General features: G+C 43.9%; 2 protein-coding genes and 1 long non-coding RNA gene across 6 annotated transcripts in view; 1 reads left to right on the top strand and 2 right to left on the bottom strand.

Annotated features, from left to right (window-relative positions):
* The window catches only part of WIPF2 (WAS/WASL interacting protein family member 2), a 31,148-nt gene extending 18,718 nt beyond the window's left edge, over positions 1 to 12,430 (bottom strand). The window contains exons 1-2 of one of the 4 annotated variants that reach the window (XM_083470037.1): positions 12,300 to 12,410; positions 5,457 to 5,646 (exon numbers count right to left, since the gene is read on the bottom strand). The gene's annotated coding sequence lies outside the window, so the exon portion shown is untranslated. Of the gene's footprint in view, positions 1 to 354; positions 2,345 to 4,563; positions 5,380 to 5,456; positions 5,647 to 12,299 lie in introns of those variants that run through there. The other 3 variants (XM_083470035.1, XM_083470038.1, XM_083470036.1) reach the window with 3 other exon arrangements.
* A 98-nt stretch (positions 12,431 to 12,528) lies between these two features.
* On the top strand, positions 12,529 to 16,334 carry LOC310690845. The gene is made up of 2 exons (XR_014518199.1): positions 12,529 to 16,154; positions 16,203 to 16,334. It is a non-coding gene; the product is annotated as an uncharacterized lncRNA (long non-coding RNA).
* RAPGEFL1 (Rap guanine nucleotide exchange factor like 1) overlaps positions 13,966 to 18,455 on the bottom strand; it is a 52,621-nt gene continuing 48,131 nt past the window's right edge. Inside the window, exon 15 of the mRNA XM_083469808.1 lies at positions 13,966 to 17,716. Within this exon, the coding sequence (XP_083325934.1) occupies positions 17,592 to 17,716 (125 nt within the window). The 3' untranslated portion in view covers positions 13,966 to 17,591. The remainder of the gene's footprint in view (positions 17,717 to 18,455) is intronic.

Raw genomic sequence — 18,455 nt, 5'->3', positions numbered from 1 at the left:
GCTACCAGGATCTATGCATCCTCTGCCTCGTTACTTGTGGTCAACGTCTACAAGCTTACTGGTGCCCAAAGGACAGGCAGTCTAACCTAACCTGCAGAGCTTCTTTTCTCTGCCTGGAATATCAGGTCCCCTTATTTACTCAGCTCTCCAATTTAGGAATAAAAATGCTAGATACTAACATATTCAGTATGAAAGCAATCAAATCAGAGAAATGTACAGCCAAGGCTAGATATTTGCCACCACTCAGTCATGCCTTTTTTTAAAAAAAAGTTCATAGCATTGTACAATGGAAGTACTAAAAGATCTTCACAACTACTTGAAAGGGAATAAAATTGGAGGGAAAATAAAACATACCCAAGATAGGAGCTTTCAATCAAGAAGTCAGAGAACACAATTTAGTTTGTTTCATCTACTGAAGCTCTGCCTCTCCGATTCCATTCCTGTTCCGACTCTCATCCCAGTGTGCAGTCACACACTTGGGTTTACAAGCATGCAAAGACGCAACGCCCATGATGTGACTACAATGTTATGGGGGCGGTGTGATAGTTTCAAAGCATGGTCACCTGAGGAGGATGGGAAGTGACTGGTCCAAAGGCAGCAAGCACTCAATTAATCACGCAGTCTCTGGGAATGCATGTGCTGCAAGACATGTAAGCTGGCAAAGATAGCCGAAGCTATGCCTAGCATGAAAAACCCTTGATTGACTGATGGAGTTTGTCCCATTGGTTCAGTTGCTGTATGTAGTAGAACACTGACTTTTTTCTAAGCAAAACACTGAATCAAGCAACTGTGGAGCAACTTGCCTGAGTCTCCTCTGCTTTTGGCTCGTGAAAATTTGGGGATTAAATTGTGCACATGATTACTGGGGTGGAGGGGAAGGATCTGAATTTAGAGGGGAAGGCTTTAGAATTTACAAAAAGCACTGAGTGAAGTTGTGTATATTTGAAACACCATTGAAAAGGTATACAAACACTCCATTCTGCCCCTTTTGTGACATTTTCATGTCACTTCTGGGTTTGGTGTGATGCGCATGTGCGCAATTGCGCACATAATGAACATGCGTAAATGCCTGTATCACAATGTGCTGGTCAGCCTTGAAGGTGCCAAAGATGACCCCCAAGATACTATGCCACCATTTTGAAGCTTACTAGTGACTTGTGTTGGAATTTTTATTTTTTATTTTTATTTTGCTGTAGTACTGCTACTGTGGGAATAGAAGTGATTTAACCATAACAGATGCCCTGGCTCATTAACTTCCCAGAAACACAGCGAGCCAGATATAATCGCCCTCATTATTGCAAAAACAAGATGCTGTTTTCTCTCTGCCCAGCATTTACGATATTGACAATTCCTTTCCTAACGATGGTCGCCTTTTGCGTGCCTCATATGCCCTAAACGGAACCAAGCAAACATGTTTACTCCCACAATGCAACTTTCTGTGAATGGCAGCAGCGAGAGAGTGATAAACGCAGCAGAACTGTACAGTATTGGTGAAACGCCTCCTCTCTCTTTTAGCTATCAACAGCTATTTAATAGCTAGTAGCAAAATGGCAAAAGTGATCTCTCAGACATGGGGAGCAGGCTTTAACCCAGGGGTCAGGAAGGTTAACCTCGCCTAGGCCGGATCACGCGCAGCCACGATTTCCAGCGTTTGCATCTGTGCAGACACAATTTCTGGCATCTGCGTCTGTGCAGACGCGATTTTCAGCATCTGAGCATGCACAGACGCAATTTCCAGCACTGCGGAAGCGAGTCCCCGTGCTGCGCTAGTTTAGTGCAGCGTGTGGGGACTTGCCGAGTGGATGGCTCGGTTCAGGGGCGGCTCAGGAGCTGGTTAAATGACCCCCGTGGGCCGCTTGTTTGCCCATGGGCCTTAGGTTGCCTACCCCTGCTTTAACCTCTTCCTAGTGCTCGCTATTCGCCCAAGCACTCCCAATTCCCCAAACTGCTAACACCTCTTAACAATGCTAACTGTGGTCTGAAAGCACAGGGTGAGACTACCCATAAAGGCACTCAGCTAAGGGACTGGGCCAGCAGATTATGCCTTTCCTATACCTTACCAAGATCAGCCAAGAGCATCCTCTGAATGTCACTTAAAACAACACATTTGGACATCGATGACATGCCAAGAGCTATCCCACTGACAGTCCTCAATGACAGAACTTCCCCCCTCAGGAGCTGGTGTTGCATGGGGACTAAGGGACTAAACTATGTGCCATGATGTCCCCAAACAAAATTCTACATCTACCATGAGCTCATCAAGTCCTTTCTCTCTGCCTCAGTCACCAGGCAGCAAAACGGCAACGGCAACAGAAATTTTGCTTTAATCCCAGCTGCATACCCTCTCGCAGCCTATATTTGAAGTGACTTATAAAAAATCCAGGTATTAGCATGGAACAGTTACAAATATATTGTACTGTGTCATTTGTGAAACTCATCTCTGTATTCCACAAAGAGACAATAGCTTTGACGGAAGCACCAGTCATGAAACTTACAATATTCAGAAGTTTGGGTAACCAAGAACCTAAAGAAACTATTTCTGGCCAACTTCACCCTGATGGTAGAAAAAAATTAAAAGTGATTTTAGAAGGTGGACCTCCTTTAATCTTGCCATACTGGGAAAAACTGCTTCCATAAAAAAATATGTCTTGTCTGCCTAAGTTATTATCTCTTTTCAATTTTTCAGCCCAAATTTTGGCCATTGAAATATTTGGATCTAAAGAGACTTGGGTGAATAAATCTAATCTGTATGCAACAGGCAAAACAGGTGGTTGGGGAACACCAAAAATTAACCTGTATTATGAAGCCAATGAGTTAAGGCAGGCTACATCCCTAATAACTAGCGATACATGAAAGGCATGGGTTCAAATGGAAGAAAAGCACAATATGGAAATTTCAATAGATGCTATTCTTTCAATGGGCATGCAAATACAGGATGAAAATGTCCCCCCCCCCCTTTTTTAATAAGAACAGGCTTCAGTATTGTTATGGCTGGGGTAGGGGAAAGGTTTATATCATTTAAATGAATTTTACTTGAAACGCTGAGCCACTTGGAGGAAGGGTGTTGCAGGAGAAACTTGGAACCCTGGGATGTAATTGGCTGGTGTTGAAACAAACCACCTCTTTTATATCACAACAAGAAATGAAGGCTCAAGCTGCCCTCACTCTCAAAAGATTTTGAACAGCTTGTACTTTCAAGTGTTGTTTGTTAACATGAGAGGATGGACATTTAAATGATACAGAACATTTGTGTCTCATGACCTAAAAGAGTGTTGGGAAAGTGACCTAGGAGATGCCGCAAATGACTCTGATTGCAGGGGGAATTTGCAATAATACTGTAAGGGCTGAAAGAGCTATGCTCAAAATAGTATTGGGGGGCATTATACCACCGTAAGATTACCTCATATAGTAAAAACATCTTCTGCAAAATGTTGGCAATGTGGTCAGCATAATGGAATGTATTTCTACCTTTGGTGAGAATGTCCTCAGGGGAATTTACCAAACTGCTGCTCCACACCAGGTACAAACACAGGTACCCTAGAGAGGAAGACTACATCCTTATGAATCACACGCCCCTCCTGAGCCCTCCAGTCTGTCCAGCTTGTCTATCCATGCCTTGGTAATTCATGCCAGGATCAAGTGCTAGATAGAAGCAGGCATGCCCTGGGCTCTGCTCCTGGTCAGGGAACAGGAGCCACTGGAGATTTCATATGCCCCCATCTCCTGGACCAAGCTGATCCCATATATAAACTCCATTGCTTTCTTTTTCTCTTCTGTTCCTTTTTCCTTTAACGTTGAGAAGCTTTGGCCTGGGTCTTATCTTTTTGTCATCTGTACATTGCTTAGAAAATGTTATGTTCTTTATTAGCTGCTGCTCATAATAATAAATAATAATAATAATAATAATAATAATAATAATAATAATAATAATATTACAGTCGTATCTTGGAAGTCGAACAGCCTAGTTGTCAAACGTTTTGGCTCCCAAACGATCAAAACCCGGAAGTGACAGTTCTGCTTTGCGAACGTTCTTTTGGAAGCTGAACGTCTGACAGGGCCTCGGTGGTTTCTGATTGGCTGCAGGAACTTCCTGCAGCCAATCAGAAGCCGCGCTTTAGTTTCCGAACTTTTTGGAAGTCAAACGGACTTCCGGAACAGATTCCGTTCAACTTCCAAGGTACGACTGTAATGATGGGATTTAACAGCAACATCTGTTGATAGGGTAACTCAAGGGGGTGGGGGAGGTAGTGGAAAGCGGGCAACTTTTATGTCTCTGATCTCCCCTTCCCTGGAATGGCTTGTCTGCCCCCCACTGCCATATCTGCTCCTGCCGTATCTCAAATATTTGAACAGGGTACACATCCCTCCTCCCCAGGTACCAATCCTGTAGTCCAGGCACATGCTAACAATTCTTTTAAGAACACTGCAGCTACAACAAGGCCAGGAAACAGTGGTGGTAATGTAATTAGTACATATGCAAACCAGTAAAAGGAGCAGCATTAATAAGGTGAAGTACAATTATCAAAATCAACACACATTATAGTACTTTAACATATCACTGACCTTCTCCCCCAAAGCCTGTGGTATGGAGAGTGTTAAGAATGCTATCTGAATGGACAGTTGAGGCAAATTTCTTACAACTGCATAATAAGAGCCACAAAAACACTTAGAAGACATGAATAGGTCATAGCAGTCTTCCTATTAACCTCCTGCCCAGGGCGAGTAACTGACTGGATCCTTACCTGAAACTGCCTTGTAACATCTAGGGACAAGTGTGGGGGCCATCTGGCATTTCTTAAAAACACACCATTTTACTTTATTTTTTGGAAGGCTGACCTACAGACCTGAAATGCTAGAAACATGTGGGATATGGGCCTTCCAAGCCGGAAGACAAAACCAGCCCATGATGGAAGTGCTGTAGGAGACAAGCTAAGGTAGCAGGGCCCAAGAGAAAGCTCTCACATTGATCTGAACACGCCAAGTAGGGCACCGCCGTGGCTTAAATTGAATCAGCTTGCGACACAAAGGGATGATTGGATTGGCAACATTGCCACGGGCTGGGAGAGGCGCCGCATGAACAGACACGGCTTCTCAAGCATGGCCTGAGAAAGGTCAAATGGGGACTTTGGGATGCAGGTGCCAAAACCCACAGCATCTTGCAAGGAACACCCTAAACCAAATACTGAGGGGAAAGGGGGAACACTTCAAGGAAGTAGCACCTGCTGCCTCCACCCACTCCAATTTTAGTGCTATTTGTTGCCTAGTCTCCTTTTACACAAAATGTTAGGGCAGCAACAAAACGGAGCAAACAAGCTGGCTCGCTCACTTCTAATATTTTTGCTCCTTCACACCGTTTCCGTATTTTACCTTAAGACTCTTTCCAAGATCTACAAGGAATCTACAGAATAGGACAGATTTTTCAAACATTAGTTATACACGTTCATTTCCCACACTACCTTTGGCAGGAATATAAACGGTGCTAGATACTTCTGCATGGATTACGATGTGCACAGAATTTCTGCTTAAGCATTCTTTATACGCAGGAATGTATTCCTCACAAGGCTGCTTGTGTTCAGTCAAGCAAGGCCTTCCTCCATTTGGTTTTCTGAAGAAGATGATGCTATCGCTTCCTCTCTATGGTGGACCCTGAAAAGGGGCAGAGCAGACTTATCTTTTTATACTCTGATAACATTTAAATAACTGTTCCAAGGTACAAGGACATGTTCTTCAAACAGAAATCCATGCTCCCGCTTCCCTCCTTTATTCATTCAGTAGAATGGACAGCAGGTATCTTGTGTGCGGTGTATGGGCATGTGTCACATTTTTTATGCTCTCCTAAGGGAAAAGATCCCTGAAAATATAAAAACAGAATAGCAAGCAAAGAGCTAGGCTAAAAAATTTGCTTGTTTTCTATTTCCAGGGAGTGGGTGTTGTTTCACACAGGGGGAAGCATTAAAAAAAATGTTATCCCCACCAGCATTCTGAAGTGGAAAAGTTCACCTTATTCTGCCACATTTGTTGACCCAATCTCAGAAAGCGCACTTTGCAGACTGTATATTTCAGAACGTAAGGAGAGGAGAAAAGGTTGAATACTCGGTCATAAAAGCTCCACACCTGTGAAAAGCCAGCACACGGAGAAGGTGTCCAACCTTAAGTGTGAAGGCACATACTTTTTGATATCAGAGAATAAAAATGCAGTCCCTGGCAGCATTCCCAAGTCCTAGGATAAGTATATAGTGGGTTTTCCCCTGAAATGAACAGGAATTAAACTACACTAGCAGTTGTTAAACTGAAATAATTCAAATAATGACGCCTTCTCCCACAATTACAGAACAGGGAAGAAATGCAACCAGTCAGTGCTGTTCATACTTGTTATTATAAGAACTAAATCTATCCTTACAATAAAGGATGCTAGCCAGATGTACACACTTCAGTGGATCAATTTACTCAATTTATTCTGATGTCATCATTATATATTCAAACACAGGGGAAAATGCAACATCCACTTCATATTCCTCAAGAAGGAGATTGATTAAAACTTGAGAAAGCGCCAAAGGAATCAAAATGCTCTAAATAACATTAACCTATCAAGCCACACAATTTACTCGAGAAGAGCACTTATATGGCTTTGTGGCCCATCCTTCCACCCTAAACCTGACATATCATAGGTGTGTGGTGACCTTGAGTCACTCTATCACAACCTGTGAATTCATTTCCCTCGCACACAGCTACTCAGTGATCCAAACCCATCAACATAATCCCAGACTAGACTGTTACATAGACTGCCCTCAGTCTCAGGCATGAGCCCAAAATTACCATCGCTCTTAAGGATTTTGTCTACCAATACGAGGCAGCACTATGATTACAACTCCACAAAAAACCCTTTGACACTTTTTGTCTGGTACCAAAAATTCATAGGCCAGGGGTTGCGAAAATCAGTGCTATAAAGGAGGGTAACATTCGGAAATTCCTAAGAAGAACCATAACGACCTTCATACATACTGAATCATGACATGCCTAGATGGCCATGTGGATGGATTTCAGGCAATCATGATCATTCCACACAGAACAGCTCATACCACCACGGAACTGTTGTGCTTAATCCTCATGCACAGCTACCGTTACTGGTACATTCGTGGATAAATGAGCACAAACATCACTACACCATGCAAACTTGTTACGGTTGACATACAACAGTGCTTCCTGAAAAGTTACCATCCGCCTCACCTAATACACCTCAATAATGACTTATTTCTAATTTAGATTCATGGTAAGGAGCTGCTCCAGAGGTTTCATCAGGATTTTCACCTTCTCCAGCTCCACCGTTTACTTGAGCTTTACCTAAGAGCAACATATTATTTTCTAGGCACCACAGCTATTTTAAAAGAAAGCCACCTAGAAATCACCTTATACTGTAAGCCGACTGTTCCCTATGCATACCTTTACATAAATGACTATTATCCACAATGCAGAAAGCCTCTTCTGTATCCAATGATGTAGGCTCTAGCGCATGAAACATTATGTAGTAAGAGATGGAAAGTACTACAGGAGTCTTATTTGAGGGCTAGTTTTTTGTTGGTATAATCAATGCTAGTTCTGGCTCAATGTAGTAGTTAGCAAGCTTTCTACCTCTCTGTAAATCACTTCCACACTGCCCTGTCTCCCACCATTCCCCCAAGAAACCTTGCACATTGCAGAGGATTGGAAGATGATCAAGGCAGATCCTCAGTCCACGAAAGCACTTCCCAGGCTTGTCGGACTTCATTGTAGGAGAGCGCCTGGAACACACCCAACACTCACCTGCAGATGTGTATTAAGGGACGGACAATCAGCAGTGGTTGGTAAGCTGCCTTTCGGGGAAGCCTGTCTGCTAGTCTTGATTTACTCTTTGAGGAATCTCTGCTATAAGCTTCCAAGGAAACCCAGGGCTCCCCAGAACATAATATGAAAGCCACTGGTTTAGTGAGAATATTGTTTTGTTGGTTTCACCTGATTTCGTGTCAAGTACCGTTATCCGCCCCGAGCCATTACAAGGGGGAAGGTGTACAGCAAGCTGTACAATTTGAAGAGGTAGATTGGTGTAATATTTTACAGGTACCTCATGCAAAGCTAACATCCCTCAGGCATTCATAAGTTACAATTCTGCTGTATGCACACTTAATACAGCAAACAACCCAAGCTTATTTAATGCACTACTTTGGGGTGGATAATTCCACGGAAACAGCTATATTTTTCCACAGATTTTTTCTTCTTCTAAAAATGAACTATTTTATAAATCCAATTAGCAACATATTGAATGGATAAAATGAGTTGTATTCAACTAAGTTCTGGGTGAGATTAGCCCCGTTAAAATTAATGAACCAGTCACATACATTAACTTCAATGGGTCTACTCTGAGTAGCACGAGCACTGAATATCATCCAATACCAGCCAAAATGGTATTTAATAAACTTTTTCTCCAGGAAGCACATTTTTATGTATTATATGCCTATATAATTTAGCTATCTCCAAAAACATCATCAATATTCCCATATTGCATATAGGGGAAGCAGACTTATACAGGGGACACGGATGGCGCTGTGGTCTAAACCACTGAGCCTCTTGGGCTTGCTGATCAGAAGGTTGGCAGTTCGAATCCACACAACAGAGTGAGCTCCCATTGCTCTGTCCCAGCTTTTGCCAACCTACCTAGCAGTTTGAAAGCACAACAGTGCAAGTAGATAAACAGGTACTGCTGTGGCAGGAAGGTAAACAGTGTTTCCGTGTGCTCTGGTTTCTGTCACAGTGTTCCGTTGCACCAGAAGCGTCATGCTGGCCAGATGACCCAGAAAACTGTCTGTGGACAAATGCCGGTTCCCTCAGCCTGAAAGCAAGATGAGCACTGCAACCCCATAGTCACCTTTGACTGGACTTAACCATCCAGGTGTCCTTTACCTTTACCTTATCATAGGGGAAACAGAGACTGTGAGTGGCATGGCAAACGTAATCAAGTCAGGGGTCCTTAAAACCGGGGTGGGGGAACCTGTGGCCTTCCAGATGTTGCTGCACTACAAATCCCATCATCCCTGGTCGCTGGCCATACTATAAGGTGAACAGCATATAGAAGGCCACAAATTTATTGACCCCTACTTTAAAAATTACTGGAGCCAATCTACCTTTCCATAAATAAAGTAATGTATCAATGAAGTAATGTTGAAATGACCCTATCCAATTGATCCTTCCCACAGTATTTCTTCTTATTATTATCCTGCCTCTTCCCCAGATGCCTTACATATAAAACAGGATAAAACATAGAAAATAGGGGCATTGAAAGTAATTAAACACTTACAGAATTGAAACACTACAAAAAGATATATTTGGAAATATAGCTAACAAGAAGAGGAGGAAGAAAACAAAACATCACAGCATGAGCCCTTTTTCCAGTCAGTTCCTAAAGACCTGTTGGAATAATTGGCCTCCCTTCTCAGTCTTGTACCAATTACACTGGCCAGAACCCCACAATCAAGTTTAATCACCTTGAGGCCTGTCTCTTGCTCCACTCTTCCGCCTACTATAATCAGAAACAAGGAGGACTAGCATCTCTATATAACAACAGATTTTGGAAGATGGGAAATGGAAAGGCCAAGACTACAGGCAGAGAAAGCAGCATGTAGAAAGAAGATATTGTAGTTACTGCTCAGAAAAGAAACACATGCATCATTCCAGAACTGGCACCAATATTTATTTTATTTATTGGATTTACATCCCAGGACAGCTGACACAGTAATGGCAAAACATATTTTTAAAATCTAAAAGCAGTTTAAAAACATTCTTTAAAAGTTAAAAACATTCACAAATCAGTGATCAGGGTTGTCAGCAACAGTTTCCTTCTGTCATCAAATGCTTTGGTAAACAGAATTTTTTTTAAATTTCTCGTGAACATCAATAATGAGAGAGAACACACCTCACTAAGGAGGGCATTCCAGGGTCTGAAAAGGCCCTGTCACTGGTCAGGCCAGCACAAGAACAAACAGCAATACTCTGTCAGGCGGGTACTAGAATCAAACCCAGAATTGGGACCAAACTAGATTATCCAGGTGGGCAGAACAGGGAACATAGAGCCTTCCTGATGCTTTTCATGACTACAGCTCCCATCCTCCCCAACTACAGACCAATTTGACTGGGGCTAATGGGAATTAGAGAGTCCAACAACGTCTAGAAAGCACTGGATTCCCCATCTCTGCAGTAGAGCCTTCTCATGTTTACAGGGTATCCTGTACCAAAAGTAATCCCTGACAGATAACTGTGCAATCTGTCTTGTTTTATAAAACTTCAAAGAAGGTTCCACACATTTTGGAATGACAGTTACCCATCACAGGCATGCAAATAGCAACACATTTAAGAGGGCAAGACATGCAAACCAGGAGTGCCATGCAATGTTGACCGCAGCAGGAACAAGTTACACTGCAGTCTTAAAATGCACAATGCTTTGCAAAGCCAAGGACCATATCCAATTTAGAATATAGGGAAGCTGAAAAATTATAAATTGTCCAAATCCATCATTTTACTCCAGCAGGCCATCATAGAACCGAAGCAGAACATGAGCAAAGACTGCAATGAAGGAGGAATCTAATGGAAAGAGAAAGCTCTATGGGGAAAAGGTATATGCAAACAACTGTTCAGAAAGAAAGCTGTATGCCAGCACGCTGTCTTAATACATAATCCCACCCCACCTAACTTGCAGGTATTTCTGCACTCTCCACTTCCAAGTATGTTGAGAGTTTTGAGAACCACACATTTAGTGAACAAATACTACAGTTAGACAAGCGCTGATAACATTCTAAGAAAAGCGACTGAGGAAGGCAACTCCACCTGCAGAAAGGTGAGTGCACAGTTCCTTGAACTAAAGTTATTCACTGACTGACAACACATACCTCTGAAGGAGGAACGAAAAGGTGACCACACCCAGCATATGCCCAAAAGGCCATTTACAGCAAAGGGAAAGACAACATATAATCCGGAAGAGGCCCTGGTTTGGAAGAGAGCAAAAAGGAATAGAGGACTTTGGGAATTAAGCAGATGCAGTTTACCTGTAAGCATGTCAGATCCCAAGCGCATTCAGCTCATATTCAGAGGACGTACTAAAACTCCCTCAATCTTTGTGCACATCTAAGTTTTGAGTACCTCATTTGGAGCTTAAGAACAAAATATTATGGGTGACACCCCAAAGAAACCCATATCCTCGCCACTTGTTCTTGTTGTGTCTGACCCTCAACTTCCAGCAACTTAGAAGAATAAGGAAGAAAAAGGGCAGTTTCCTCAATGCCACACCCTCACTCACCCTATAAATAACCTAGCCCCCTTCCACAGATACTTCACCATGCCACCATTTCAGCAGCGAAGTATATAATGTATATAGCCCTCACAAAATTCACAGCAGCTTATGTAAACCTCCCTCCCTCCTGACAGTTTGTCACCTGCTCCCATTTTATTCACCCTCAATGTATCACCCAGATACATAAGCCACCACATGTTTATCAGCTTCACCTGTTCAGCTTATGTCTAAATCCTCAACCACCCGCAGACAAAAACCTCTGGCGCTGCAACACACCCCTTCCCCGGAAAGCACCTGCTCAATACCAACTACAGTATTTCAAACCGGGCTAACCAAGCCCCGCAATGCTCTTGACCCACCTCTCCCCATAAATTCTCGCAGGCGTAACCCTCCCAATATCCCCAGCCTGTACACACACCAAGGGTCTCTCCCCCCCCCCAACTCCTCTTTCCCAACCGCTGGCTTGAAATAACCCCAGTACCTAAACAAGCGGCGACACTAGGGGAAAATAAAATCTAAATACAATTTTCCAATCTCTCCTCCTCCTCTTTCCAGGCCCCTTTCTTTATACTAAATTTCTCCTGGTCAACGAATCAAAGTATCCTCTCACCTTTGCTCACCCCAGAAACCCCTCTTCTTCCCCCTCACCTCCCCCAGCGCCCAGGGGCTCCTACCAAATCGCCCACCCCCTTCAACAACAGGCCAATGGGGCCCACCCCTCTTCTCCCCCCTGTTCCCAGTCCCTCCTGCTGTGCTCCCTCCTCCCGCCATCCCTTTGGCCCCTCACCGCCGAGCCCTCTCTCTCCACCCCGCCCCGGCTCGCCCACTCCCCAGCCCCGTGACCTCCGCAGGAACACGGGTCAAATGTCAAAGCGCAGCCCGCCCACCCACCCAACCACTCAGCCAAGGGGTTCTCAAGGAGGCCACGTATCCCACACCCAACCAGCCGCCCCTCGTTGTGGATTTCGCAGCCCTCTTCGCTTACCCACAAGCTCTTCTGCCTCTCTGGTCTTCTCTCTCTCTTTCTCTCTCTGCTCCGGGGCCTGCAACCCGGAAACAGCCGTGTGCCCGCCCGGCGGCCACGCAAAATGGCGTCGAAGAGCACTCCCCGGGGCCAACGCGCACGCGCAACGTGGCTCCGCCTTTTCCCGTTTGGAGTAGGTGGGAGGAAGTGAGGCTGGGTGGGTGCGTGGGTCGCCATATTAAGAAGGTCCAAGAGGCCTGAGCAGAATCGGTGCCGAGCTCGGCCATGTTGGGAAGGACACTGGAAACACGAAACCACAAGACTCGCAACTTTCAGACTCGTAATTCCAGCGCCCGTGAAGGGGATTTCTCTCCCCCACCCCAATATCTCGTCAGGCCCAGCAAAGGAGGATAGCGGCAGGTTTAGGCTGATAACTTGTGAGTTTGCAAGAGCTGTGCAATGCACGACGCAGCCCACCGTTTTAAACTGTAGGGGGATGGATGTTGGACGGGGCTTTGCGGCAATTCTGGATTGTTTTCCACTTTGCAGGTTGAAAGCCCTTGCAGGATTAGGCAGGGAAGGTGGCTCACGACAACCCTGCAATGTAGTCCGGAGGCGTTGTGTAAATTAGAAGCATCTCACCACATCGAAGTAGCCACGCCGATGTACAACAAGAATTATGAAATCATAGGGATCTCAAAGATCGCCCGATAACGTCCCCGAAAAGCGGCTATGCAGCCCCTAAAAGGTGCCTTATATTTTGTATAATACAGCGGGTGTTATACTGCCCATTACTTTGTGCCCAGAGACTTTCTGAAGTCTTCATCTGTAGCCTGTAAATTACAGTAAATTTCGACTGCATATGGGATGTGTGTGTGTGTTTTGCCGCCCTCCAGTGCATATCTGCTGAATGAAGCCTCTTTTTTCCCCACTTAGTAGCAGCTGGGCTGGCTCAGTCGGCGGAACATGAAACTCTTGATCTCAAGGCTTGTGGGTTGGGCAAAAGATTCCTGCATTGCTGGGGGCTGGACTAAATGACCCTCAAGCCCCCTACCAACTCCACAATTCTATGCATTTGTCTATGCAATCTGTTGATAACAGATTGTAGAATAAGCATCATCATGATTACTGAAACAATGAAAGACGGGCTGTTGAATGAATGAATGCAGCAGACTGGTCTTGGTATGAGAATAGGAGTGTTGCTAGCATGCCCCGTTTGCATCTGTGAAATGCTGGAGGACAGAGGCCTTGGTTAAAAGCCCATAGTTGCAAGCAGGAGGATTTCCTGTTGTGCTGGGGTTGTTCTCACACTGAGGGGCTTTGTGCTCTTAGAAGCACAGCGGTGATACCTAGGTATAGTTCCTTTTCTGGGTTAAAACCAGAAGCTAGTTTCACTCTCAAATTCAGACAGATTTATTTATACGAAAGATGCTCTATTATCAACACGGGTTGCTTCCACGTTAGAAGTTTACCTGTCTGAAATTGCCATCGTTCACTCACATTTCATATGAAGAAGTCACAATATTGCTGCCAGCTCACTGCATTCCACTGAATTTTGCATTTTAAACTACTCATTTTTATTGTATCTGTTTTTTTAGATTGTATGCCTTGTGTGCAGAGCCACATACATTGATGGCACTGTATAAAAGAATTTTACCTAATAATCTGTATAAAAGCCGACCACTGATTTTATTTTTCACAATTATTTATTTCCACCATTGGCTTCTTACCCAAGTGCTGCAGTACCAAAACAATAACAACAATAATTATTAATAATAATAATATCAACAACAGCCAGACCTCCCCCAAAAAACCCCTAAGCTTCCCCAGAACAACACAATACATCTTACATTCCACCTCGCGGAAGCTTGTAGGGTTATATGTGTAGGCAAGCGATCCCCTCATTCCAACAGTAGAAAATTCACTGTACAATTGCCCAATGATACAAGGCTCTTCTTTAAAAAATAAATGTACAATTCAAGAGTGTCTTGTTAAAAATATATATAAATATATACACATCCTCGCATAAGGACCTGAAACTCTCACCGGGAGAGAGAAAAAGAAATATAGACAAAAGCGAGAGACCCTGAAACGAAAAGTCCCTGAACAGAAAGCCACTAGATCAGGTATGGGGAACCTGGTGTTTTCCTGATGTTGCTGGAACCCCATCAGCCCCAGCCAACATGGCCAGCAACAATGATATATAGGAGATGAAGCTCAGAAACATCCGGATTGCCACAGGTTCCTCACCCCTGCAAAAGAGGCAACCCCCCCCCCAAAGACACACAAATAAAAACAACCCTTATCAAAGAGAAAGGGAGGAGGTCAGCAAAGAGAAAAGCCATTTTTTAAAAAAAACGAGAGAAATTCTTTACAACACCTGCGCTTTGATATCAATTTTTGAATAATATTAAAGCTGTTAGAAACATGGTAGGGAAAGCAGTTCATTTCTAAAAAGAGAAGCAGGCACCTTTCTCTCTTGACCTGAAATCCCTGCCCCCTAATCAAGAAATGTGTGGGAATGGGCTGTGGTTATTCAGTAGTGTGGACAATGCACTCTGGACTGGCTCAGAGGCATTCTTATTATTACTTCACATTTCCAGGATTAGATCATGGCACTGGAAACAAATTCCAGGGGGAACACACAGCTTTTGGGACGTAGCCCTGAGATATGATTCTTCCATGCAGAAGTTATAGGGCAAGACCCAGAGTTTTTACTTGGCATCACAGGGGTTCCCTAAGTTCAAAGCAACTTTTTAGTTGCTTTGCTCCAAGTATAACGAAGATAAATAATTCACCTGTGTTTCTTGAAAGATGCTAGGAGGTTCAGTACTTTTGCAAGATAGCAGGACTATCCCACTGCAACCCACTGCTGACCCTCATAATTAACTGTAGGGTGGATTACAAATTCTCTGTGGGGGAAGGGCTGGGCTATATGTGTGTTTGGCAATCTGTGTCACAGAAAGTTGGTTAAAACCTATTGGGAGGGTCCACTAAATTCTATCCAGTTGTCCCAGATTAAATAATCCAAAATAAATAGTATCTCTGGTTCTGATCTCACAATTACCAGCATGGATTAAATTCAACACTTTTGAGAACTGAAGTCTTTCTTTGAGGTCACTTGACCTTATTCGTACAGTACACTTCAAATCAACTTTTTGTTCACACAATTGGAGGGGAAGTACAGAAAAAGATCATCCCTCTTCCAACATGCTGTTTCCATAAAAGTTTATGGAAATCTTCCCCAGTCTTGTATCAATCTCAATAGTTTATTCCAGATTAACGTGAAGATAGATTGAAATCAACACATTGCATCCTTTAAAGGCACTTTGGAGAAGTGAGAACAAAAATTGTTTTATCACTGTGTAACCATCAAAACTGTGTGAATAACAAGGGACAATATAGTTAAGTGTTATTGTGAATGTCCCTGTGATAATATAGAGAGGGGAAACCCCACTATCCGATCCTGAGATGGAAATCTCCCTGCCCCTCCAAGGCTCTTCGAAGTTGCTGAAGGACACATCCCAGGACTCAAGAGTGACCTATATCTAGAGCCCAGTTCAAGAGGAAGAGACAATTGGTTTCTTGCCAACACCCCTCCCCAAAAATAACCTACCTAAAAATAAATTTATTCAACACAAAGAGATGTAAAAAACATTTGGACAGCAGCCAAAACCAGAAACTCTGTATATCTAGACTACGATTAAAACTGTCATGGCTTCCCACAAAGAATCCTGGGAATTGTAGTTTGGTGAAAGTGACGAGGGTTCTTTGTTAAGGCAAATCTTTAGCCCTAAGTCCCCGTCAGAGAACTGCAGTACTGTGGGGGCCTGAAATGACTTTTAGGCCAGTTAAGTTTGTAGCGAGCTCAAGGTGGTGGTTCTCCCCTCCCCATTTTATCCTCACAACAAACAGCCCTGGGAGGAAGGTTAGGCTGAGAGACAGTAACTGACCCAAAGTCACTGAGTGAGCCTGAGTGGAAATTCAAACCCTGGCCTCCCACACTCTAACCACTGTACCGCACTGGCTCTGCCCCAATAAGGAACTACGACAGCCTTATAATTTTGGTGTTTTAAGTTCCTGTAGCTTAGATCCCAAAGAATGGAAATCGTTGAATACTGTCTTATCCGTCACAGCCAATCAAAACTGAATTTTAAGAACACCAGGGGAAAACATTTTCCCACTTCAGTTTACCTGGACCAGCTTTTTAAAAACAAAGCAACGTTCTGTGAGAACAGAACCAAAAAAATACTTTTGAGAGTCTCCTGTGAATTATTCTTAATAATAATAATAATAATAATGTTTCCACATCAAACCTTTCTAATACATAAATAAAAATGCCCACTGATAAAGAGTAGTGTAATAGGAGAAATGAAAGGTAGCAAACTGACATTTCTTGACGTTTCTGCACACACTGCCTCTGGCAACTGTACTATGTCCGACTCATGAGACCGGAAGCTTATTTTTCTGATTCAGAAACTGTTTGTTTTCAAGGACTTGTTCGATTATGGTTATAGTGGGGAGGGAAACTGCCAGAAAGGGCATTGGCCGCTAGTGTGAGTTGTCCCACAAGCAAGTCAAGATGTCCTGCTTTGTCTTGACCTCCTCCACAAAACACTGTTCCATCCGCTCGGGCCATTTTGGGTTCAGTCCTCCAAACTTCTCTACACTCTGCCGTGAAGCAAAGTGAGATAGTCACCTCAGGCAACCGATTTGGAGCGCCGTTCCAGGTGGCGGAGAGGGAAACTGACAGATGGAGGATAAGGGGCCCCAATACTCCCTGGGAGATTCTTCTGCGCAAGTCCCACTCACGGGATGCTCTGGCGGAGTCTCCCTTCCCTTAAATGAAGCTCACACAGGAGACCAAGAGAGCTCTGCCAATGGGCAAAGGCAGTAGATTTGGGGGGCACGGTTAAAAGAGCAGCACAATTTTCGGTTACTTAAATAGTTGTTTGCTTTTTTACTGCTGGGGGAGGGACGAGGGGACAGGAAGGTGCTAGTTAGATTTTCAATCTCTGGCATCAAGATTATCTCGGGGCCAGCCCTGGCAGGAGAACTCTGTGGTGAATTGTGTCCCAAGCTCAAACCGTAGGAAGGCGAGGTGCCGTTTTGATGTTGCACCTCAGTCACCAGGATTTCTTGGACGGGACACCCCGACCAAGCTTGGCCATCCCTGCCATTTGGCGACTCCGTGCTCTCCTCTCCCAACAGGGTCAGACCCTAAGGAGGAACCCCTGTACATCCAAAAAGTGCTCGAGTATTGCGCAGAGTAAACATTCTTTGCTAGTGACACCTGCCCTGTGGGCAGCTGCCTCATTGGCTGTTTGACTCCAGCTTGTGAGAGAGCTCAAAGAGCAGGTTCTGATTGTCAATAACTTGGAACTGCCGGACGTAAGCTTTTGTCTGCAGCTGTTGGGGAGATGACTCCATTTCCAGGCCTGGGGGAAGAAGGAGAAGACAGTCATTTGGGAAGAGACACCATTCTAAAGCTAAACACAACAATCATGCCTAGCATAAGCAGATACTCTAAAGCAGGAATGGGGAACTGATAGTCCGCCAGATATTATTGCATTCAATTTCCCATCATTCTCACACAATATGGTCAACAGCCAGGGACCTTAAGAGCTGCAGTCCAATATACAGAGGGCCACAGATTCCCCATCTGTTCCTTAAGGAGTCCAGGATTAGCCCCACCTGATAAGATCTTGCTGTCCTGAATTGTTTCATATTGAAGGCAGGGGAATGAATGTGTGCCCCACGTAAAATTCCCCTCCACACCCAAGACCTGTGGATCCAAAGACTCATGTCTGACTCTCTCTGACATGATAGTTTTGTAAGATGAAATGAGAATATGATGGGTGAGAGCATTTGCACACGATTCCCATGCCTGAAGAATAAAACAGTACCACCCAACAATAGATACCTCAGATATGGACTTCTGCACATTTGTTTGACGCTCGTATCCTGAGGATTTTGACACTCAAATATGGCTGGCCAGACAAACCCAGGATGGTGTGTATTTTGCAAATCTACAGCATTGCTGAAGTATGGAAATGAGTGTGAGGTGCAGAATCTTAAGGAAATCTACAACTCATATTTAAAGTGAAAGCAAGTTTCTTCAAAGTTGCAAAGATAGACTTAAAATGTGATATATGGGCATCAATGCCGAATGAAATC

Source organism: Podarcis liolepis (genome assembly GCF_965112155.1).
Source record: "Podarcis liolepis genome assembly, chromosome: 13".
Taxonomy (NCBI): Eukaryota; Metazoa; Chordata; class Lepidosauria; order Squamata; family Lacertidae; genus Podarcis; species Podarcis liolepis.
This window is presented reverse-complemented; position numbering and strand designations above follow the sequence as displayed.